Consider the following 25,227-nt stretch of genomic DNA (forward strand, 5'->3'; position numbering starts at 1 on the left):
AAGCAGACTTTACACTGGACTTTGCATAACGTTCAAATCGGGGAATTTGCAGTCCTTTTATGGCTTTTTATACAGTATGTGACATGTTAATAATCTTAATGTAGTACTTCTTGAATGGAATCGATATGACTATTCACTCCTTCAAGGTTGGAGGGGTATAGAAGTTGAATAGGGCATGAATAGTTGGGTTCGGACAGGATCAACATTCATGCCATTGCGTAATGAAATGAGTGCTTTTTACAATATCAAGATAAATCAAAGCCTGAAAAAAAACATCTAAAACTATTCTGAATTTTGTTCAACATGTCCTTCAAAATACAGCATTTTCTACAGCTCTGTGTCCTTAGTGGTCCCAGTGTGATTACAAAGATTTAATATTTTTGCAGAATATATTGAGAGATATGTACAGTATCATAGTCCATAGAAACGTCTAACCAATTACATTATTGTAGTGTCATATTGTGATGAATTGGTGTTTAGATGACTTTTAGAATACGGGAGACTCTGTAGCTCTGCAGCTGTTGAGTCAGAGCAGTTCCTCTTTAGCTGAAGGAGGTTTTTGTACGACTCTCTAACACTGTGTGAATGGATAGCTGGCACCCTGCTGACAGTAGTAATCTCCTGCATCTTCAGCCTGGACTCCACTGATGGTCAGAGTGTATGAACTACCAGATCCACTCCCACTGAAACGACCTGGAATCCCAGACTGACGGGTTGTAGCATAATAAACCAGGAGTTTAGGAGCTTCTCCAGGTTTCTGCAGGTACCAGTGGAGATTATTACTAGTACTTGAACTGGCTGTACAACTGATAGAGACAGTCTCTCCTGGACTAACAGACTGATATTTAGGAGACTGAGTCAGAATGATATCTGCTGATGATTCTGAAAAATAAACAAAAGTGAAGAAAGGTTGATTAGTAAAGTTATCACAACAACAAACATATCGTAAAGCATAGCCTATCAAGCATAGCGTGTCAGGTTAAAATAACGAATGAAGTGTAACTCTGAAGCCAAACACATTATGAATCAAAGTTAGTCAAAGTGTCTCTCACCCTGAACAAGGAGCCCCAGTGTCCCCAGCAGTAAAATCAGTGACATCATCATTGTGCTGCGTGTCAGTGGCTCTACTAGGAGTGATCAACACTGGGGTTTTAAAAGTATGTGGAGCAATGAGGCAGGACAGATATGCAAATGTCTTTTACGCAAATGCGTGCATTTGCACGCACACACACACAGATAAAATTTGTTACCAGTTTCCAGAAGTATGCTTACTGTATATCAAATCGGAGAATACTAAAATCATAGACAAACCACACATTGTAACAACTATTTCTAAATGGGGCCTAGTTTGACTCGCCCACACAATGTTTGATGTCCCAGGAGAAGGTAAATGAAGCTTAACAGTAGAATTGGGGCGGCAGGTAGTCTAGTGGTTTGAGCGTTGGGCCAGTAGCCGAAATATTGCTGGATTGAATCCCTGAGCTGACAAGGTAAGAATATTTAGTTCTGCCCCTGAACAAGACTGTTAACCCACTGTTCCCCGGTAGGTTGTCATTGTAAATAAGAATTTGTTCTTAACTGACTTTCCTAGTTAAACAAAGGTAAATAATAATAATAATTGCTGCCTTTACGTCCTTCAAACCTTCTCATGAGGGACAGTAGTGGAGCTCTGTCTCCCTACTCTGACCACAGTGTGTAATGGCAGTTTGTGTGATGAGTAGAGTGGGTGTTTTAATTTAAGTTAAAGGTCCCCCAGAACCGTATAAAAAGAAAGTCTATATAACCATTCAATTGTTGGGACCTATTCAAGCATTACTGGGATGTGCTTTAGCTCATGGTTTTTATCACCCTATCATAATCCCCCAAAACTGTTTATAGTTTTAAAAAATGTTTTAAACTACAGTATCATGTCGATCTCATGTTTTGTCATCCTTTAATCTACACTGGGGACTAAAGACAGGAGGGAGAGGGAGGAGGGAGGAGGGAGGTCTGACACAATCATGGGGTGGTAGGGTAGCCTCGTGCGTTGGACTAGTAACTGAAAGGTTGCAAGTTCAAATCCCTGAGCTGACAAGGTACAAATATGTCATTCTGTCCCTGAACTGGCAGTTAACCCACTGTTCCTAGTTCATTATTGAAAATAAGAATATGTCCTTAACTGACTAGTTAAATAATTGTAAAAAAAAATCAGTTATGTCAGAGGTGTTGAGGGCTTCTTATTCATTTAGAAATATAGTTGAATAACGGTTTACAGTGTACATATTGAGGATTTAGCCTTTTTCTCATTTGAACCGAAAGACATTGTACTTTGGGTGAGGATAAAGTTGTCCGTGTACCAAAAGTGTAACAACTGACATACAGTATATGGGCAATGTCTACCTTAATTTGGTCCAGAAACATTTTGTTTGGCAGTGTTTGCAAGTTGTCTCACTTCTTGAAATGGACATGGTTGAACCCATGTTTGGCATCAGAGTAGTGTACGGTTTGAAATGCATGCTTTTATTGATCTATTTAGGCAGAAATGTTGTTGCATAAATCTAATATGTTTTTTACATTGTGCTCAATGCTGTCTAGATTTTGACATAGAATGAGGCAACTTACAACTTTCCAAAAAGTGTTAGCTCGTCTGAACGAAAACAAGAGGAAAAAAAAAATAATGAAAACAAAATCAATGTATTCATGAATGGGAAATATGAGAAGCAATAGAATTTAGGATTTGACCAATGGAGGTCAAGCTTGAATGTGGGTTGGATGACCAAAGGAACAAATCTAGGCTACCCTATGGATACATAGAAAGTACAGGCTATACAGACAGCTTGCAGGTGGCCCAGTATCCAGCCAGGCAGGAGAGTATAGATCCACACAGGTATCGTGGCCATACAGAAGATGTCGGAGGACGCCAGGTTCAGCATGAGACACATGGTAAAGTTGGGGCGTCGGGACAAGCTGCGCAGTTTGACCACCAGAACCGCTATGTTACCAGGGAGGCCCAGCACACAGCACAGCCCCAGGACGATGTTCGAAATCAGGCGGCCTGAATCCAGGGAGGTGGGGTCCATGCTGGAGGTGTTGGAGGAGTTCAGATGCTCCGTGGTCGATGAAAGATAAGAGATATAAGAGCTATCTGGAAGATAGAAGACTTTAGACATCTAAATCTTTGTTTCTCAAGGAAAATCTATACTGTTTAAACAGTCTCTGCACTAGTACAGTATAGTACAGTATTTTTTGCCTTCTCGTGATCTCATGTCATAGAGTGATAATAAGTGAAAGGTGTGGTTTTACTACCTCTGGTCAGATTCCTCCTGATGAGCTGTCTGTCTGTCTGTGTGTGTTTTACCCCCCCCACACACACACACACACACACTCCAAGGGCCCTCACCACACTCCAAGGGCCCTCACCCCCTCCCTGTAGGCAGTCTCATTGTTGTTGGTAATCAGGCCCCAGTGTTGTAGTGTCATCTGCAAACTTAATGATTGAGTTGGAGGCGTGCATGGCCACGCAGTCATGGGTGAACAGGGAGTACAGGAGAGGGCTGAGAACGCACCCTTGTGGGGCCCCAGTGTTGAGGATCAGCGGGGTAGTTGTTTCCTACCCTCACCACGGGGGCGGCCCGTCAGAAAGTCCAGGCCCAGTTGCACAGGGCGGGGTTGAGACCAAGGGTCTAGAGCTTAATGAGTTTGGAGGGTAGTATAGTGTTAAATGCAGAGCTGTAGTTAATAAACAGCATTCTTACATAAGGTATTCCTCTTATCCAGATGGGATAGGGCAGTGTGCAGTGTGATTGCGATTGCATCGTCAGTGGACCTATTGAGGCGGTAATGAAATTGGAGTGGGTCTAAGGTATCTCTGATGTCTCTCTGGAAGGCAACTCGTGTCCTAATTTCATCCACCTTGTTGTCTAGAGATTGGACATTGTAATATGCTCGGAAGCGGTGGATGGTGTGCTCGCCTTCTGAGTCTGACCAGTCGACCGCTCCGTCTTCCTCTCCTGTCGCAAACGCGTTTTTTGGGTCGGCCGCTGGGATAAGATCGCATGTCCAGGGTGGAGGTCCGAATAAAGGATCCGCTTCAGAAAAGACTAATCCCTGGTCGTAATGATGGTAAATTAACATCGCTTTTATATCCAATAGTTCTTCCCAGATGTATGTAATAACAATGTAAGAAACCATATATTTAAAAAAAAAAATAGTAACTGCATAGTTTTCTAAGGATCTGAAGCGAGGCGACCATCTCTGTCACGTCCATCTTGGTCCTGAACATAACAGAAAACTTATCCCAATCTTTACTACTTGTTCAGCATCTTCTTCAAAAGAGAAGCATCCTCTACAGCTCAGTATCCTCCATGTCCCAGTGTGTTTGTGAATGAAGCTCCAGAGAGAAGAGTGTTCCAAACTAGAGTTGCAATCCAGCAGGACTCCAGTGGAAGTCTCCCTTACTCAGACTGACCAGAGGATCCCAGCCATGAATACAACCTCCAATAGGAGATAGAAACACACAGACAGAGACAAAAACACACTTTACGACTCACAGTTAGGATGTGTGTTAGCATTTGTAGATAAAATGTATCACATAATTGACTTTAGTTGTGAATACAAAAACATAAAAGCCTTACTTGTTTTGTTTTCAGATTCAAATATTGATTCAATGTTTTGCACCTATCAGGGTTGCGGTCAAATGAATTTTTATGATTCATTTTATCGCTATTTCTGACTTTCGTGACTCCTCGACTTGGCATGAAAATGTTTGTATGCTTTTGTAAGCGGGGCGCTGTCCTCAGATAATCACATGGTATGCTTTCGCCGTATAGCCTTTTTGAAATCTGACACAGATGCTGGATTAACAGGAAGTTCATCTTTAAACCGATGTATAACACTTGTATCTTCTATGAATGATTATTATGAGTATTTCTGTATTTTGCCAAAACACCTTAAAAAGTTCTTTATTTTTGTGAGTACCCTAATATTTTATGATTAGGGTTAAGGGTTTTGGTTGAGTAGGGTGATGGTTAGAGTTGTGGGCTGAGGTAGAGTCGGAAGGTGGCTAGCTTGCAGGTGACACAGTCCAGCAGTGCAGGAGAGTATAGATCCACACGGTTATCGTGGCTATGTACAAGATGTTGGAGTACGCCAGGTTCAGCATGAGGCACAGGGTAAAGTTGGGGCGTTGGGGCGGGCGGCGCAGTATGACCACCAGGACAGTTATGTTACCAGGGAAGCCCAGTGCACAGCACAGCCCCAGGACAATGCTCTAAATCTTGGAGGTGGGGTCCAAGCTGGAGATGTTAGAGGAGTTGAGGTTCTCCATGGTCAGTGAAATAATAAGAGAAGAGATGTAAGAGCTTTCCGGAAAACAGAAGTAGATGTCTAAAGTCTACTATGTTTCTCTTTTTTTACAGGTGCTGGACACCCCAGAAAAGGCAGGGTTATAACACTTGAAATCCTCACAAGTTTGTTCTCCTCACTTGATCTGTGAAAGTTATATGGGTTAACTGCCTCCGATCAACTTCTTTCTCGTGTGTGTGTGTGTGTGTGTGTGTGAGACAGAAGGATATTTTTGGTCATCCAGCATACACGGTGAGACACCTCCTGAGTGTTCGTCCACGGGGCAGGTGTTTCCAGTACCTGGTGGACTGGGAGGGTTACAGCCCGGAGAAGAGGTGCTGTGTCCCCGCTAGAGACGTCCTGAATCCAGCCCTCATCGTCGACTTCCATCGCCGGCACTCCGGTCAACCAGCTACGCGCCCCTGTAAGAAGCCAGGTGGCGCCCCTAAAGGGGGAGTACTGTCACACCCTGATCTGTTTCACCTGTTTTTGTGATTGTCTCCACCCCCCTCCAGGTGTCGCCCATCTTCCCCATTATCACCTGTGTATTTATAACTGTGTTTTCTGTCTGTCTGTGCCAGTTCATCTTGTTTGTCAAGTCAACCAGCATTTTCTCTCAGCTCCTGCTTTTCCCCAGTCTCTCTTTTTCTTGCCCTCCTGGTTGACCCTTGCCTGTCCTGTCTCTGAGCCCGCCTGCCTGACCCTGCCTGATATCCTGTACGTTTCCCCCACTACTCTGGACTATTGACCCCTGCCTTCCTTGACCTGTCTATTGCCTGCCCCTGTGGGAATATTAAACTATTGTTTATTCGATGTTGTCACATCTGGGCCTTACTTGCATATCTGATAATATTACTGTTCCAGTAGCAACTGGAGGTGAGCAGCAGCACAGACTGAATTTTACTCGTGACTAATCTAAGCATTCCTTTTTACCTGTTCAATTGTCATTTTAATGAATGATGACCATTTGTCAAACACCCGTTTCCTGTAATTTAGAGCCATAATCGTTCAGCCTAATTCTATCTATCTATATATATCTATATATATATATATATTAGTTAAATTATCATTTTAATTAATGATGACCATTGACTAAGAAATTGTATGATTTAGGAGTTTAGTACAACTGCAACACTGTACAAAACATTAAGGACACCTGCTCTTTCCATGACAGACTGACCAGATGAATCCAGGTAAAATGTATGATCCCTTATTGATGTCACTTGTTTAATCCACTTCAATCAGTGTAGACACAGTTTAATAAGGATTGTTAAGCCTTGAGACTACTGAGAAATTGATTGTATATATGTGCCATTCAGAGGGTGAATGGACAAGACAAAAGATAAGTGTACTTGAACGGGGTGTCGAGCACCGCTGTCAAAAACTGCAACGCTGCTGGGTTTTTCACACTCAGTTTCCCATGTGTATCAAGAATGGTCCCACCACCCAAAGTACATCCAGCCAACTTGATACAACTCAATATTAAAAAAGTGTCCTTAATGTTTGTACCAGTGGAGGCTGGTGGAAGGAGCTATAGGAGGACGGGCTCACTGTAATGGCAGGATTGGAATAAATAATACACAGAACATTATCAAGTACATCAAACATATGTAAACAACATGTTTGACACCGTTCCATCGATACCATTCCAGCCATTACGATGAGCCCGTCTTCCTATAGCTCCTCCCACCATCCTCCACTGGTTTGTACCCTCAGTGTATAGGATTATAACCAGAGAATTAAAGTATATTTGTCTAGCAACCTTGCCAACAAGCAAGACAGCTAATATAGTTAGGCAAACTGCTCTCTTAAATTGGCTTGGTAGCTAATTGTGAAGTTGGAAGATTGGAAAAATATCTAGCCGACTCGCTAAAGCCAACTTAATAACATTGCTAGGTGGCTAGTATAACAAAGAAACATCACATGTTTATTTATTCATCAAGAAGGAATCAATAGGCTACAGAGCTTGATCAAATTAATTTACAAACATACCTCCTGCAAGTCCTGTCTATCACCAGTTAGTTATGTATTGACAGAGTAACTATAATGTTGTTGATCCATCCTCAGTATTCTACTATCACAGCTATCAAACTCTGTAACTGTTTTAAAGTCACTATTGACCTCATGATGAAATCCCTGAGTGGTTTCCTTCCTCTCCGGCAACTGAGTTAGAAAGGTCCAGACGCCTGTATCTTTGTAGTGACTCAGTGTATTGATATACCATCCAAAGTGTAATTTATAACTTCACCATACTCAAAGGGATATTCAATGTCTGCTTGTTTTTATTTAAAATCAAATGTTATTGGTCGCATACACATATTTAGCAGATGTTATTGCGGGTGCAGCGAAATGCTTGTGTTCCTAGCTCCAACAGTGCACTAGTATCTAACAATTCACAACAATACACAAATATAAAATTAAAAGAATGGATTTAAGAAATATATAATATTAGGATGAGCAATGTCGGAGTGGCATTCGTTAAAATACAGTAGAATAGAAAACAGTAAATACATATGAGATGAGTAAAGCAGTATGTAAACATTATTAAAGTGACTAGTGTTCCATTATTAAAGTGGCCAGTTATTCCATGTCTATGTATAAAGAGCAGCAGCCTCTAAGGTGCAGGGTTGAGCAGGGTTGAGCAACCGGGTGGTAGCCGGCTAGTGATGGCTATTTAACAGTCTGATGGCCTTGAGATTGAAAAACAGCTTCTATGTCTTGGTCCCAGCTTTGACTCACCTGTACTGACCTTGCCTTCTGGATGATAGTGGAGTGAACAGGCCGTGGCTCGGGTGGTTGATGTCCTTGATGATCTTTTAGGCTTTCCTGTGACATCGGGTGCTGTAGGTGTCCTGGAGGGCAGGCAGTGTGCCCCCGGTGATGCGTTGTGCAGACCGCACCACCTTCTGGAGAGCCCTGCGGTTGTAGGAGGTACAGTTGCCGTATCAGGTGGTGATACAGCCCGACAGGACGCTCTCAACTGTGACTCACCACCTGGATTCAGTCTTATATAGCAACATTTGAATTTCTGTTATTTACATTTGATAAAAGTAGAGACTCAGAGCTACAAAACGGTATATCATACACTGCATTTGAGGAACAATGGGATAGTTATTCTGCTTTGAAAGTTGATAAGCTTGTAAACTCACTTTTGAGAAATTATCATTTTAGTGTTTAGGTGAGAGACCTCTTCTTTGTCTTCACTCTTCACCTCTTAAGCTTTAGCCCCACCCATCTCGTTTCGTTCTCGGAGCATTCAGAGAGCACACTTGATGCTCTGGCCGATGATTTGTTTACCTCTGGATAACATGAAAACAGCCTAACCAGCTCTGCTGGCAACAATTTCATTCTGCTTTTTTGATCATGTTAGCTACTGAGCCAGCTACCTAAAATTAGCTAGTTAAACAACAATGAACAGTGCCAATTCATGTCATTACTACCCTGCATGAATCTGCTGGGTTCAATGTAAGCTAGCTAACATTAGGCTCTAACTAGCAAAGGTAACGGATCTGGGATAAAAATAATAACGCCATACATGCAACGTTAGTTAATGAGGCAGACACCAAACGTTAGCTAGGGAGCCAGACCGGCTAACACTAGCTAACAGTACACGTTAGCTTAAGACAAGTAGCTAGCTAGCTAGGCAAACAATGTGTAATATCACAAGCCAGCCAGCTAATGTTAGCTAGTTAAACAACAATGACTAATAACTTCATACACGTAGCATTAGCTAGGGAGCCAGCCAGCTAACGTTAGCTTGCTAACGGTACACTTTAGCTTGAAATTAAACCAGTTTCTGTCAAAATTAGAAACGTGTAATATCTGAAAATGTAGCTAGCTAGACTATCTTACCCATATACATCATCATGCATGATGGATGCATCGCCCTGTCGTTGATCCATGCCACAAATGCCCTTAGTTTGAAGACATAATCCGGACAGGTGTTTTTGCCATCTCTTTAGCTGTCATACTCTAATTCCACTGATTTCAAAACACGATCCTCCAGAAAGTGGAGAGCAACACATATGCAGTTACATTTTTTTAAAGCCACGTTTGACAAGATTACCAACACAGACTGAGCTCAAATAGACACAAGCCTCCTATTTGGCAGACCAATCCAAACCCCTCTCTCGGCATGTCCAGCGCACTCATTATCTCAGCCAATCATGGCTAGTGGGAGGTTGCTGTCTTTTCTGTGGTTTACCAAAAGGAATCATAATTTAGCTATTTTAATTCGTATTTACAGATGGCAAAGATGTTTTTTATTAAGTGACATGAAAGGAGCTGATCGTGGACTTCAGGAAACAGCATAGGGAGCACACCCCTAACAACATCGACGGGACTGCAGTGGTGAAGGTGGAAAGCTTCAAGTTCCTCAGCGTACACATCACTGACAATCTGAATCTGACAATTTTTCTAGCACCACTCTGCCAGGGGCCTCACCTCCTCCCTGTAGGCTGTCTCGTCATTGTTGGTAATCAGGCCTACTACTGTTGTGTCGCCTGCAAACGTGGTGATTGAGTTGCCACGCAGTCATGGGTGAACAGGGAGTAAAGGAAGGGGTTGAGCACGCACCCTTTTGGGGCCCCTGTGTAGAGGATCAGCAAAGTGGAAGTGTTGTTTCCTACCTTCACCACTTGGGGAAGGCCCGTCAGGGAGTCCAGGAGTCAGTTGCACAAGTTGGTGTTCAGACCCAGGGCCCCGAGATCGGAGGGTACTATGGGGTTGATGGCTGAGATGTAGTCAATGAACAGCATTCTGACGTAGGTATTCCTCTTGTCCAGATGGGATAGGGCAGTGTACAGTGCGATGGCAATTGCATCGTCTGTGGACCTATTGGGACAGTAAGCAAATTGAAGTGGGTCTAGGGTGTCAGGTAGGGTAGAGGTGATATGATCCTTAACTAGCCTCTCAAAGCACTTCATGATGACAGAAGTGAGTGCAACGGGGAACTGTATTATCCTCAAAGCGGGCGAAGAAGGTGTTAGCTTGTCCGGGAGCAAGACGTCGGTGTCCGCGACGTGGCTGGTTTTCCCTTTATGGTCCATGATTGTCTGTAGACCCTGCCACTTATTTCTCTTTTTACCCATCTACCAATAGATGCCCGTCTTTGTGAGGCATTGGAAAACCTCCCAGGTCTTTGTGGTTAAATCTGTGTATGTAATTTACTGCTCGACTGAGGGACCTTACAGACAATTATATGTGTGGAGTACAGAGATGAGGTAGTCATTCAAAAATCCTTTTCAACACTATTATTGCACACAGAGTCAGTGTATGCAACTTATTATGTGACTTGTTAAGCACATTTTTACTCCTGAACTTATTTAGACTTGCCATAGAAAAGGGGGTTGAATACTTATTGGCTCAAGCAATTTCAACTTTTCATTTTTAATTCATTTGTGAAAATGTCTATAAACATAATTCCACTTTGACAATATGGGGTATTTTCTACAAAATCTGAATGTAATGAATTTTAAATATAGGCTGTGAAAAAACAAAATATGGAAAAAGTCAAATGGTGTGAATACTTATGTAACAGATGTGAAACGGCTAGCTTAGTTAGCGGTGGTAACGATGCTGAGGGTGACTGTTGTTGATGTGTGCAGAGGGTCCCTGGTTCGCGCCCGGGTATGGGCGAGGGGACGGTCTAAAGTTATACTGTTACATTGATGCTGTTGACGGAGGTCAAAAGGGGGGTGAGTGTAATGGATGTGAAACGGCTAGCTTAGTTAGCGGTGGTACGCGCTAAATAGTGATTCAATCGGTGACGTCACTTGCTCTGAGACCTTGAAGTAGTAGTTCCCCTTGCTCTGCAAGGGCCGTGACTTTTGTGGAGCGATGGGTAACGATGCTTCGTGGGTGTCAGTTGTTGATGTGTGCAGAGGGTCCCTGGTTTGCGCCCGGGTATGGGCGACGGGACGGTCTAAAATTATACTGTTACACTTACAGCAAGCCCAGTGTGTGAATGCTTAGCTGATTGTGCCAAATTTGGTTCCAGTCAAAAGGATATCTACAGCATGACTCATACTGAAGCCATGTGCTCTAAACTCACTGGTCTTCATGATGTTACTAATACTGAAACCATGTGCTCTAAACCCACTGGTCTTCATGATGTTACTTATACTGAAACCATGTGTTCAAAACCCACTGGTCTTCATGATGTTACTTATACTGCAGCCATGTGCTCTAAACTCACTGGAACTATCTGGGGACAGGCGAACATCTGGCTACTGTGCTGCTCTATTCTGGGAGTGTTGCAGTAACCCTGCCCATGCAAATATCACTTCCAGCCTCACCACAGAACACAATCTCCCAGCCTCAAGCCCTCTGGGACTGGGGCAGCTGTGTGTGTCTGACTAGGGCTGAGGAACCAGACTTATCGTTAGACTTTGCATGATGTTCAAGTTGGGGACTTCACTCACAGGTCTTTTATGGCTACGTAAACTACATTTATTTGTGACAGGAATACATCCAACTAATATCTATCTGACAAACTGAAGTCAAAGTGTTCGTCAGGAGGACACTGTCAGACTTTCTCTACTATAACATTGGGTTCCCACAAGGGTCAATATTAGGCCCCCTTCTGTTTACCATCTATATAAATAATCTCCCACTTGCTTGCCCACAAGTTAACTTGCAGATGTATGCAGACGATACATTCATGTATGTACACTCACAAAATGGTTGACAAGTTAACTGAAGCTATGTTATATGTTTCTAAATGGATGACTGATTTAAATATCAACAAGACTGTTTTTCTGTACTCCTCTAAGAAATCAATTGATTCTTCGCAACAAGCTGTTCTTGTTAATGGGGAGAATCTGAAAGTTGCGTCTAACTTCAGGTATCTCGGCGTCATTTTGGACTCCAACTTGACATTTAAGAAACATGAAGAAGGTTGGTTAATACGGTCAAGTTTGGATTATCCAACACTAGGTTTATAAAACCTTAACTTCTTCTGGAGGTCGCCAAACTATATATGCTAGGATCTTTTCACATCTGAGATATTGCCTCACAAGCAGGAGCTACTATTCTGATACCAATTGAATTACTCTGCAAACAAACACTTGATATTTTTGATAACAAACCAAGCAGTTACCACCATTATCACATCATTCACAAACATGATTATTTCAGTCTGGATAAGTTTACGCAGTATGTAGATGCAAGCCTTGTTTTTAAGATCCTGCATGGTCTTGCCCCTCCACCCCTATGCTGGCATTTCATGCTCAAGGAAGGCACCTCCAAGATAACAAGGGCAGTAACTAGAGGGGATTGCATTTGTCCCTTTTTCACACAGTATATTTGCTCAATCTGCCTTTTCTGTTAGAGATACAATATACTGGAATTGAATGCCCATGGACTTGAGAAGCTGCACTGATTATTGTACTTTGAAATTTAAATTGAAAACATGGCTCAAATCTTTCCAAACCTTTACAAGAGTTATCTGTAGTTCCTTATATGTAAGACGACAGTTGATGAAAGTGTTTTTATTACGAATTATTTGTTGTTGTTAGAATGATATATTATTGGATGTAATGTATTTGTACTTTGTATAGTTTAATTAAGTATTTGTATTGTGTCTGTGTGATTGCCCTTACCTGCCCTGGGAGTACAGTTGCTAAATAGCTTTTGGCTAACCCCGGCACATTTACCTGGATGTTGCATTATTGTAAGATTGATGTTGATTTATGTGCATTGTCCCCTATGAAAATATATACTGTATCATGATGATATCAACCTAGTACTTCTTGAATGCAACCGATATGACTGTATTCACTCTGTTAAGGTTGGAGCGGTATAGAAGTTGAGTAGGGCATGAATAGTTGGGTTCGGACAGGGTCAACATTCTTGCTATTGCGTACTGACATTGGTGCTTCTTACAATTTGAATAGAAATCAAAGCGTTAAAAAAATCTAAACCTATACATTTTGCTTAACATGTCCTTCAAAACAAAGCATTTTCTACAGCACTGTATCCTTAGTGGTCCTAGTGTGTTTACAAAGATTTAAAATTTTTGCAGAATATATTGAGAGATATGTACAGTATGTGTCATATTTAGAAGAATTGGTGTTTAGAATACTTTAGAATACGGGAGCTCTGCAGCAGTTGAGTCAGAGCAGTTCCTCTTTAGCTGAAGGAGGTTTTTGTACGACGCTCTAACACTGTGTGAATGGATAGCTGGCACCCTGCTGACAGTAGTAATCTCCTGCATCTTCAGCCTGGACTCCACTGATGGTCAGAGTGTATGAACTACCAGATCCACTCCCACTGAAACGACCTGGAATCCCAGACTGACGGTTTGTAGCATAATAAACCAGGAGTTTAGGAGCTTCTCCAGGTTTCTGCAGGTACCAGCTAAGCACATTGCTGGTACTTGAACTGGCTGTACAGCTGATAGAGACAACCTCTCCTGGGCGAACAGACTGAGATTTAGGAGATTGAGTCAGAATGATATCCGCTGCTGATTCTGAAAAATAAAACAAAATTAATGAATGATTGATTAGTATGTAAGGTAATCACAACAAATAGACATGGCTAATCATCCAAACGCCTATCAACTTCAGGCAAGACCAGATGATTTGTTTTTATCCTTATTTTCAATATTAACAAATTAAGTTTAAGTCTGAAGCCAAACACATTATGAATCAAAGTTAGTCAAAGTGTCTCTCACCCTGAACAAGGAGCCCCAGTGTTCCCAGCAGAAGAATCAGTGACATCATCATTGTGCTGCGTGTCAGTGGCTCTGAAAGGAGTGAACAGTCACTGATCAACACTGGGGTTTTAAAAGTATGAGGAACAATGAGGCAGGACAGTTATGCAAAGCTTTCCTCTTTTATGCAAATACACACACCGTGCACGTGCACACACACAGATAAATGAAGTCAGCCGTTTCCAAAGGTATGCCTACTATTTATCAAATTGGAGAATACAAAAAAAACGACAGATTTGAACAACTATGCCTTAAATGAGGTCTAGTTTGACCCGATGACACAGTGGTTTATGACCCCCAACAGTGGTTGTCAGTCTCAGAAGACGGTAAATAACATTTAAAACGGCAATCACAAAGTATTTTCAACGCCCCTGTTTCAGTAAAAAAGCTGTGGGATGTGGCTGGAGAAATGTAACCACTCTCAAATTCATCGACAGGGTTATGGATGTAAGGACTGACCTTCCATGATACCAAAAATATAATACAATTAGATTTTTTAGGTTATATGGTGTTTGTTGACATTTTATTTCCAACAAGCTTATATTTTCCATTTTGATGGGGTACGACAGTTACTAAGTTCATGAGGCATTTATAAGTTACAGTATGTTCTTAAAGAGTCAATGGGAACATTTCATTAGTTTGAGTACAAAATAGATGTAGCAACTGCTGATTGCCCTTTTAAAAGTAGAATAGCTGCTTCTGTATCCTTCAAACCTTCTGATGGTGGACAGTACTGGTGTTCTGTCGCCCTGCTCTGACCACAGTGTGTAATGGCAGTCTGTATGATGAGTAGAGTGGTGTTTTACTTAAAGGGGAACTTCACTCAAAAACTATATTTGGTATTTATTTCATTAGTCCACTGTTGACACAGTCCCAAAATGTTTTGTATGTCAGTAGTCAAATTGCCAAAATCATGGACTTCAAGAAGAAACGTGTCTCCAGCATCATCATCATGATGCTTGGCAGTGTTGGTAACTTCTTGTTGTGGCTTAGACTGAAACTGACATGGTTGAACACATGTTGGACATCAGACTCGTGCAAGGTTTGAAATGCATTATTTTATTGATCTATTTAGGCACAAATTATGTTGCATAGATCTTGAGTGTGTTTTTCCATTGTGCACACTGCTCAAATGGCTGTCAAGATTTTGACATAGAGTGAGGCAACTTCACAAGATGAAGTGATGAAATAGTCCAACACCTTATGGGATGTTGTGGCTCCTCTGAACCATTGCAGAAGTAGATGTACTATAAGAGAAACAACAAATCAATGTATTCATGAAAACAAAATCTATTTATTTATGCATTTGAAAGCTGACAGACGTAATAGAATTTAGGATTTGACCAATGGAGGCCATACTTGAAGGGAGGTAGACCACCAAAGGAACTAATCTCGGCTATCCTATGATTATAGGCTATACAGACACAGAGACAGCAACCCAAAAAAGTGGGGTTTGTTGAGGACAAAATATCTCAATTGGCTGCTCAAACCAAAACACCTTAAGTTTTTTTTGTAATTTTGTGAGTACCTTAAAACTTCTTATGGCTGGGGGCAGTATTGAGTAGCATGCCTGCTACTCAGTCCCAGTTGCTAATATATGCATAGTATTAGTATATGTGGATAGAAAATACTCTGACATTTCTAAAACTGTTTGAATGATGTCTGTGAGTATAACAGAACATATGGCAGGCAAAAACCTGAGAAAATATCCACCAGGAAGTGGAAAATCTGTGGTTGGCCGTTTTTCAACTCATTCCCTATTGAAGATACAGTGGGATATTGGTTATGTTGCACTTCATAAGGCTTCCACTAGATGTCAACCGTCTTTAGAAACTTGTTTGAGGCTTCTACTGTAAAGGAGGGCCTCATAAGGGCTCTTTGAGTCAGTGGTCTGGCAGAGTGCCACAAGCTCGTGACGCTCGTTCACGTGAGTGGTAGCTCGCGTCCCATTGCATTTCTGAAGACTAAGGAATTCTCCGGTTGGAACATTATTGAAGATTTATGTTAAAAACATCCTAAAGATTGATTCTATACATCGTTTGACATGTTTCTACGGACTGTAACGGAACTTTTTGACATTTCGTCTGGACCTAGTGCTCGCGCCTCATGAAGATGGATTACTGGGGTGAACGCGCTAACAACAAGGAGGAATTTGGACATAAATGATTCACTTTATCGAACAAATCAAACATTTATTGTGGAACGGGGATTCCTGGAAGTGCATTCTGATGACGATCATCAAAGGTAAGTGAATATTTATAATGATATTTCTGACTTCTGTTGACACCACAATATGGCGGATATCTTTTTGGGTGGTTTGGTCTCTGAGCGCTGTACTCAGATTATTGCATGGTGTGCTTTTTTCGTCAAGTTTTTTTAATCGTACACAGCGGTTGCATTAAGGAGAAGTCTATCTTTAATTCTGTGAATAACACTTGGATCTTTTATCAATGTTTATTTTGAGGATTTCTGGAAATTCATGTGGCTCTCTGCAAAATCACCGGATGTTTTTGGAACTACTGAACATAACGCACCAATGTATACTGAGATTTTTTTTAGATAAATATGAACTTTATCGAACAAAACATACATGTAATTGTGTAACATGAAGTCCTTTGAGTGTCATCTGATGAAGATCATCAAAGGTTAGTGATTCATTTTATCTCTATTTCTGATTTTTGTGACTCTTCTCTTTGGCTGGAAAATGGCTGTGTTTTTCTGTGACTTGGCTCTGACCTAACACAATTGTTTGTGGTGCTTTCGCTTTAAAGCCTATTTGAAATCGGACACTGTGGTGGGATTAACAAGAAGTGTATCTTTAAAATGGTGTGAAATACTTCTATGTTTGAGGAATTTTAATTATGGGATTTCTGTTGTTTTGAATTTGGTGCCATGCACTTTCACTGGCTGCTGCCATAACAATTTTGTTAGCCGGATCTTAACCCTAAGAAGTTAATTTGTTACAGTTAGGAATAAGGGGTTTGGTTATGGGTAGGGTGAGGGTTAGAGTTATGGGTTGGCATGCCCGCCACATCCCTTTAGTCAAAGCTGCAGAGACTGACTTCAGACAGACACAGCAATACTCCGGCGATGTCCACCATGCTGATGAATCACAGGGATCCAGAGGATGAAGAATGCAACCACTACACTTGTGATCTGCTGCGTCAACTTGGTTCACCAGCCCGTGGAGGCAGCAGTAACACATGACCAGCACAGAGAACGGGTTCATGAACCCCAGCCCGTGTCTTGGTGGCACTCATCGCCCACTTCGCGAGTGGTCACAGCAGGGGCAGTCAGGCTGCATGCAAGACCCCACAGGGCCAGGTGCAGTGCCACCTCCCCCTTGTGCACCAGCTGGTTCCAGATCTGCGGGGAGAGCCCCTGGAGTGACAAATAGCATGTTAGCATACAGGCTGAGGTAGAGCAGCATGGTGGCGAGCTTGCAGAGTCCAGTCGTCCAGGAGAGTATAGATCCACACAGGTATCGTGAAAAATAATGCTACTGGTACATTTCAGTTAATGAACCTCTCTGAATGAATGCTTAGCTGATTGGGCCAAGTTTGGTACCAGTCAAAAGGATATCTACAGTGATACTAATGCTGAAGCCATGTGATATACTGTATCAAATTGATGTCAAAGTAGTATTTCTTGAATGCAAATGATATGACTGTATTCACTCTTTCAAGGTTGGAGGGGTATGGAAGTTGAGTAGGGCATGAATAGTTTGGTTCAGACAGGGTCAACACTCATGCTGCTGTGTACTGAAATGGATTGTGAAGAAAGGATGATTAGTAAGGTTATCACAACAAACAGATATTTATAATCTTCCACATTCTATCATGAAACATATCAGGCAAAATCAGATTTGTTTTTATTAATATCTTCAATATTCACAAATGAAATTTAATTCTGAAATCAAATCCATCATGAATCAAAGTTAGTCAAAGTGTCTCTCACCCTGAACAAGGAGCCCCAGTGTTCCCAGCAGTAGAATTAGTGACATCATCATTATGCTGCGTGTCAGTGGCTCTGAAAGGAGTGAACTGTCACTGATCAACACTGGGGTTTTAAAAGTATGTGGAGCAATGAGGCAGGACAGATATGCAAAACCCCAATATTTTACACAAATACACCACACATACAAAAGAAGTCAACAGGCCAACTGTATATTACATTTGAGAATACTGAAATCATAAACCACATAACAACTATATCATAAATGAGGCCTACTTTGACCCACTTACACAGTGGTTTATGTCCATCAACAGTGGTTGTCAGGCTCAGAAGGTCAATTAAGTTTAACAGTAGAATTACTGCCTGTGTATGTTTCAGACCTTCTCAAGATGGACAGTAGTGGTGCTCTGTACAAGCTCCCCCAGGTCCGTATGAAATGAAAGTTACACACTCTATATACCCATTCAGTTGTTAGGAGCATATGTAGAGTTCAACTTTATTTACTTTTATCCAGTTTACTTTCCATTCGTCAGCACCTATTGAAACATTTTGGGGGTGTGCGTCAGATCATGCTTTTCACCATCCTATCATAACCCCAAAAAACTGTTTATAGTTTCAAAATATGTTTTAAACTACAGTATCATGTCAATCTTATGGTGTGTCAATCCTTGCATCTACACTGTGGACTAAAGATAAGAGGGAGGACTGACAGTCATAGCAGTCATACCTCATGTCAGAGGTGTTGAGGGTTTCTCTTTCATATAGAAATATAGCCTATGGTGTTGAATACATGGTTTACAGTATCAATTTATGTTGATGATTCAGCCTTTTCTCTCATTTTGAACCAAAAGACATGGTCCTTTGGGTGAGGATAACGCTGTCTGTCTTTGTACCAAATGTGTTACATCTGACATATCACAAGTTCTACCTTCATTTGGTCCAGAAACATTTTGTTTGGCCGTGTTGACAAGTTGTCTTACTTCTTGTTGTGGCTTCGAATGAAACGGACATAGATGAACCCATGTTGGGCATCAGAGCGGTGCAAGGTTTGAAATGCATCCTTTTATTTATCTGTTTAAGCAGAAATGTTGTTGCAAACATCTAATGTGTTTTTCCATTGTGCTCAATAGTAAAATACCTGTCAAGATTTTAAGGCAACTTTTGCACACCAGTATCTCTACCTGCACATGACCATCTGATCATTTATCACTCCAGTTTTAATCTGCTAAAATTGTAATTATTCGCCTACCTCCTCATGCCTTTTGCACGCAATGTATATAGACTCCTTTTTTTCTTTTTTCCTTTTTTTCTACTGTGTTATTGACTTGTTTATTGTTTACTCCACGTGTAACTCTGTGTTGCTGTGTGTTCAAACTGCTATGCTTTATCTTGGCCAGGTCGCAGTTGTAAATGATAACTTGTTCTCAACTAGCCTACCTGGTTAAATAAAGGTGATTATTTTTATTTTTTTTATTAACAAGTGTGATAAAGTAATTGAACAAGTTGGAGCTCCTCTGAACAAAAGCAGAAGTAGCCTCTATGTAGCCTACTGCAAGAGAAATAAAACATATATTTATTAATTAAAACGAAATCAATTTATTCATGCTTGGGAAAGATGGATTTTACCAATGGTGGTCAAGCTTGAATGGGGGTTAGATCACCAAAGGAACAAATCTAGGCTACCCTATGGATACATAGAAAGTACAGGCTATACAGACAGCTTGCAGGGGGCCCAGAATCCAGCCAGGCAGGAGAGTATAGATCCACACAGGTATCGTGGCCATGTACAAAATGTCGGGGGACGCCAGGTTCAGCATGAGACACGCGGCAAAGTTGGGGTGTTGGGACGAGTTGCGCAGTTTGACCACCAGAACAGCTATATTACCAGGGAGGCCCAGCACACAGCACAGCCCCAGGACGATGTTTGAAGTCAGGTGACCTGAATCCAGGGAGGTGGGGTCCATGCTGGAGGTGTTGGAGGAGTTCAGGTGCTCCGTGGTCGATGAAAGATAAGAGATCTAAGAGATATCTGGAAGACAGTAGACTTTAGACATTTAATTATTTGTTTCTAAAAAAATGAATACTGTTTAAACAGTCTCTATACTAGTAAACAGAGGGCATGAAATCCTCACAAGTTTTTATCTTCTCTTGATCTCATGTCATAGATTGATAGTAAGTGATAGGTGTGGGTTAACTGCCTCTGGTCAGATTCCTCCTGATGAGCTGTGTGTGTGTTTTTTTGTTGCAGATTTAACCCCTTTTCTCCCCAATTGGTAGTTACAGTCTTGTCTCATCACAGCAACTCCCCTATGGACTCAGGAGAGGCGAAGGTCGAGAGCCATGCGTCCTCCGAAACACAATCCTGGAAAGCCGCACTACTTCTTGACACACTGCTCACTGAACTCGGAAGCCAGCCACAGCAATGTGTTGGAGGAAACACTGTCCAGATGGCAACCGAGATCAGCTTGCAGGCGCTTTTTCCACCACAAGAAGTCGTTAGAGCTTGATGGGACAAGGAAATCCAGGCCGGCCAAACTTTTACCTAACCCGGAAGACGCTGGCCCAATTGTGCGATGCTTCATGGGTCTCCCGGTCATGGCCAGCTGTGACACAGCCTGGGATCAACCTCAGGTCTGTAATGACGCCTCAATCACTGCGAAGCAGTGCCTTAGACCGCTACGCCACGTTTCCACATAATTTCAATGAAATTATGTTGAACACATGTGGAACAGACATTGAAATGACATCTGCCCAGTGGGATGATTGCACTTCTAATTTCCTACCTGACACAGATTCTAGCATAAATCTAACATGACTGCTATCTTATGTTATCTTCATTTGGAAGCTATTGACAATATCTGGTCATTTGCATAAAGAGTGGGAAGCAACTATGAGTTCTCATATGTAGCCTACCGACAATCTCCCTTCATCTCTTCATTGACTTTCCTTCTTCTATCCCTCTATTTATTCTCTCCTTTGTTTCTTGATTGAGGTAGTTTCACTGTCCAAGTATTATCTTTTATCAGTTGAAACCTCCAACTTTTACAGTAACTGTCAACATCTCAAACATTCTTTCCAACCATTACTCACAGTCCTTATAAAGTCTCACTGAGTCTTTGTAAACTTGATCGAGATCCACAGATGACTGACTATACAACGTGGATGGGTGGGTCTGTCAATACTATTCGCAGTCAATTTAGATTCTAGACTCATCTATTCGTTCTAAGTTAACAAGGCAGAAGACAGAGAAAATTAGCGTGTTCTAAAAGATCATTTTTGTCAAGTCCATGACCATCACTGAACACGTCTTCCAAAGTGTGTGGCATTATGGGGGGGAGGGGATTCTGACTTGAGCCTACTTAACAACTGCATGAACTTTACAAAAACCATGTGATCAAAGGTCATGAAGTTTTGACTGTAGTTGACTGCAGGTTTCTGCAGTTTCTCCTCACCAGTTGCAACTTGCAGCCATCACCTGAAATGCGTGAGACTCTATTGTCTACCAATCATTAGGGTGTTTTTGTTTTACCCACGTGAAAGTGACCAAAGACAAGATTGAAACAGATCTGCCACAAATCATGTACACATGTACACATGGAGCAGGTACCACTTACTAGGGAGAATGTTCCAGACAGTGTGACTCTTCTGCAAAATGCCGCTGGCAGATATTTGTATTCATAATAATGTAAAAAATGTGGACTTCTGTGACTTTTCCCACATTTTGTTGTGTAACAAGATGGGATTCTAATGGATTTTATTGTCATATTTTTTGTCAACGATCTAAGTTCAAAACTGTAACTACTTAAAGGCAACTCAGAAACATTAAATTCGTCTTGGTAAGGAACTCCAGTGTATATTTGGTCTTGTGTTTTAAGTTACTGTCCTGCTGAAAGATGAATTTGTCTCACAGTATCTGGTGGAAAGCAGACTGAACCAACTTTTCCTCTAAGATTGTGCCTGTGCTTAGCTCCATTCCATTTCATTTATCCCTCCAAAAAACTCCAGAGTCCTTGCCGATGACAAGCATACCATCACACTCTGTAACTATCTTAAAAAGTCCCCATTCAATTCAGGCTGTTTGACAACAAAATGTGGAAAAATTCAAAGGGTGTGAATACTTTCTGAAGGAACTGCACATCAACACTGTCCACCAGCCATTTTCAAAATGTAGATAGTTCAATGGGGAATGTGAATGTGGCCAATCTACTAGAGTTCCAGAGTGTACCAGTAGGGGGCGTCAGTTCCATGTCTCTCTTATCATTCCCCTCTGTGTCTGTCCGGAGGTTTTTGTCCAGCCAGTCAATCAGAATCTATCACTGTGGTGGACTTTCGGTGGAGGGACCAAACTGAGTGTTGGCAGTAAGTATTCAGTTCTTGATCTTGACCTCTGATATCAAAATCCCAATTAGTTGTCTTAACAATATTACATCTCCCTTAAATAGAAAGTCGAAATGTATTTTTTTTTTTGAGAATTTGTTTTGAATTTATTTTCCTTAAATTAAATTTAGTTAAATCAAAATGCCTATTCAAGATGTAATATATCAAACAAGGTTATACAGTGTGTATTCATTTGGAAGAGAGATACTGTTGAAATAAGAGTGGTTGAGATGAATGTAGCTTTACAAAGAGCAAAAGCAGTGTCTCTATAGTGTCAGAGGTTTTTGTACGGCCGCTGAATGAGATTGTATCACTGTGGTTAACTTTTGGTGGAGGCACTAGACTGGATGTTGGAAGTAAGTTTACCTACCTCTAATAAAGAAAATGTTCTGACCTTGGATATAGATGCACTGATGATCTTGTGAGAGAAGAAACTAAGATTAAAAGTGAAATAAATGCTATGCATAGTTATGTTTTTGGTTAAAGAGTTATTCTCTTCATAAGAGTTCCCATTTGTGTGAAAATATCTTTTGGTGAAACCTCAATTTTGAAGCTATTATTTTTGGTCAACAGACCAATTCTCGTAAATAATATCACTTCAATTTATTTAAATGTGTCTTTTAAATGGATATAATTGTTGTAAGATGGTTATATTCAACTTAAATTCACTCCTTCAGCATTCAGCTGCAAGGTATTGTTTCGCTTTGCTATCTATTTGCTATTTACTATTTTGTTATCTTATTTGATCCCATTTGCTGTTTTATTTGCAATCTATTGAAAAGACTTGCTATCTTGTGAAGTCCAGCTTTTCTGCTGTTCATATGAATATAGGTTTATTTTTATTTTCAATCTTGTAAATTACACTTTATTCATTTTCTTCCGATAAATTAAAACCTAAATGTTTTAGTGTGTCTTTTACATTAAATGTATTTCATTGTTAGGTGTTTACAGTCAACTGGAATGTATTTCTTCAGCACAGGCATATTATCAACCAATTGTAATTTAATTAATAATTTAATAATTGTTCATACATTCTGTGAAATGTTCTTTAAAAGAATCATCATAATAATTAATAATGAAATGCATTTTGATTGATAGGAGTTTATTCCATTACAATAAGGGAGGAATATTCCACATTTTAAACAGTACAATTTTGAAGATAGTTGATTGTATTTTCAGTCATCTCATGTAGTTATAATATGCTTCAGTAGCTACTCAAAGGGAAGTGTGATAAACTGACTGTCTGTATGAGGAACAGAAACCTACTGATGGAACAAAACGTAATTTACAGCTAAGATGTTAAACTGCTGCATCATTATTGTCATATCAGTCTGATGATTGATTGATAGTTCCCCTCTCCATAACTTCCCACCTGTCTTTTAGGTGATGTTCGTCCCACCCTGACAGTCCTGCCCCCCTCCAGTGTGGAGCTGCAGCAGGGGAAGGCCACTCTCATGTGCCTGGCCAACAAGGGTTTCCCCTCAGACTGGAAGCTGAGCTGGAAAGTGGATGGCAGCAGCAGCAGCACCTGGGAGGTGATCGGGAGCCCCGGGGTCCTGGAGAAGGACGGCCACTACAGCTGGAGCAGCACCCTGACCCTCCCTGTTGATCAGTGGAAGAAGGTGGGCTCTGTGACCTGTGAGGCCACCCAGGGCTCCCAGTCTCCTCTCTCTGAGACACTGAGGAGAGACCAGTGTTCTGATTAATGAGCTCCCCCCTCTGACTCCACTGTTTTTACTCTGCACCTCTCCTTCTTACTGTTCCAGCAATACCAGCACACTGATCTAATGTTGGGCTGGATCCTGTGTGGGAATCCTTCCTCCAGCAGGAGCTTTTAACATAGTAGAACAAACAACAGAATACATGTCTAATGCTGATGTCAAGTAGATCTGCTTGGCTTTCATATCACATGTGTTCTGAACCTAATTACTGTAATGCTGTTGGTTCTGACATGTTGAGATAATAAAGATGTTCAATATTTTAAACTGTTTGCCTGGATATCATTATTTAATGAGTTTTACCATTAGACATTGAGATACTGTTGATTTATTGCATTTTCATAAAGAATGATGAGCTCTCTGCCCTGGAAAGAGATTTTACTAATACATGTTAATCAATGAACCTCTCTCAATGAGTGTTTGGCTGATTGGGCCAAATATAATACCAGTCAAAAGGATATCTACAGTGATACTAATACTGAAGCCATGTTCTCTAGACTCCCCAGTCTTTATGATGTTACCAGAGCCATGTATTAGAGAGGACATTGAGGTTTCTGCATTATGATGTATTTACATGACACTTCAACATTCTGTGGCAGGCATAGTAGCTCCCCATTAACATTACAACGATGCTGTGTAACTGAATGTCTAGAATTAGAACAATATTACAAACTCTAAAAGTTGGCCTAAGTCTCTAAATATATGACTCTGGATGTTACCATTACTGAAGCCATGTGCTCCAAGCTCAATGGAACTCTCTGGGAACAGGTGAACATCTGGCCATGTTACTGCTGTATTCTTGGAGTGTTGTGGTCACCCTGCCCATGTAAATCTGAGTTTCAACCCAACCAGAGCTCACAATCACTCAGCCTCAAATCCTCTGGGACTGGGGCAGCTGTGTGTCTGACTAAAGAACTGAACATGGGCTGGGGAAGCAGACTTTACACTGGACTTTGCATAACGTTCAAATCGGGGAATTTGCAGTCTTTTTATGGCTTTGTATACAGTATGTGACATGTTAATAATCTTAAAGTAGTACTTCTTGAATGGATATGACTATTCACTCCTTCAAGGTTGGAGGGGTATAGAAGTTGAGTAGGGCATGAATAGTTGGGTTCGGACAGGATCAACATTCATGCTATT

The 25,227-nt window shown here is 41.1% G+C and overlaps 1 gene segment (V, D, J or C); it reads left to right on the top strand.

The window, feature by feature from the left end:
• Positions 1 to 21,575: 21,575 nt before the first annotated feature.
• LOC135553321 (Ig kappa-b4 chain C region-like) lies at positions 21,576 to 24,351 on the top strand. The segment is given in 3 exon segments: positions 21,576 to 21,592; positions 22,200 to 22,348; positions 23,750 to 24,351. Coding segments are annotated over 3 exon segments (489 nt in total).
• The last annotated feature ends 876 nt before the right edge of the window (positions 24,352 to 25,227 follow it).

Source organism: Oncorhynchus masou, chromosome 13 (assembly GCF_036934945.1).
Source record: "Oncorhynchus masou masou isolate Uvic2021 chromosome 13, UVic_Omas_1.1, whole genome shotgun sequence".
Taxonomy (NCBI): Eukaryota; Metazoa; Chordata; class Actinopteri; order Salmoniformes; family Salmonidae; genus Oncorhynchus; species Oncorhynchus masou.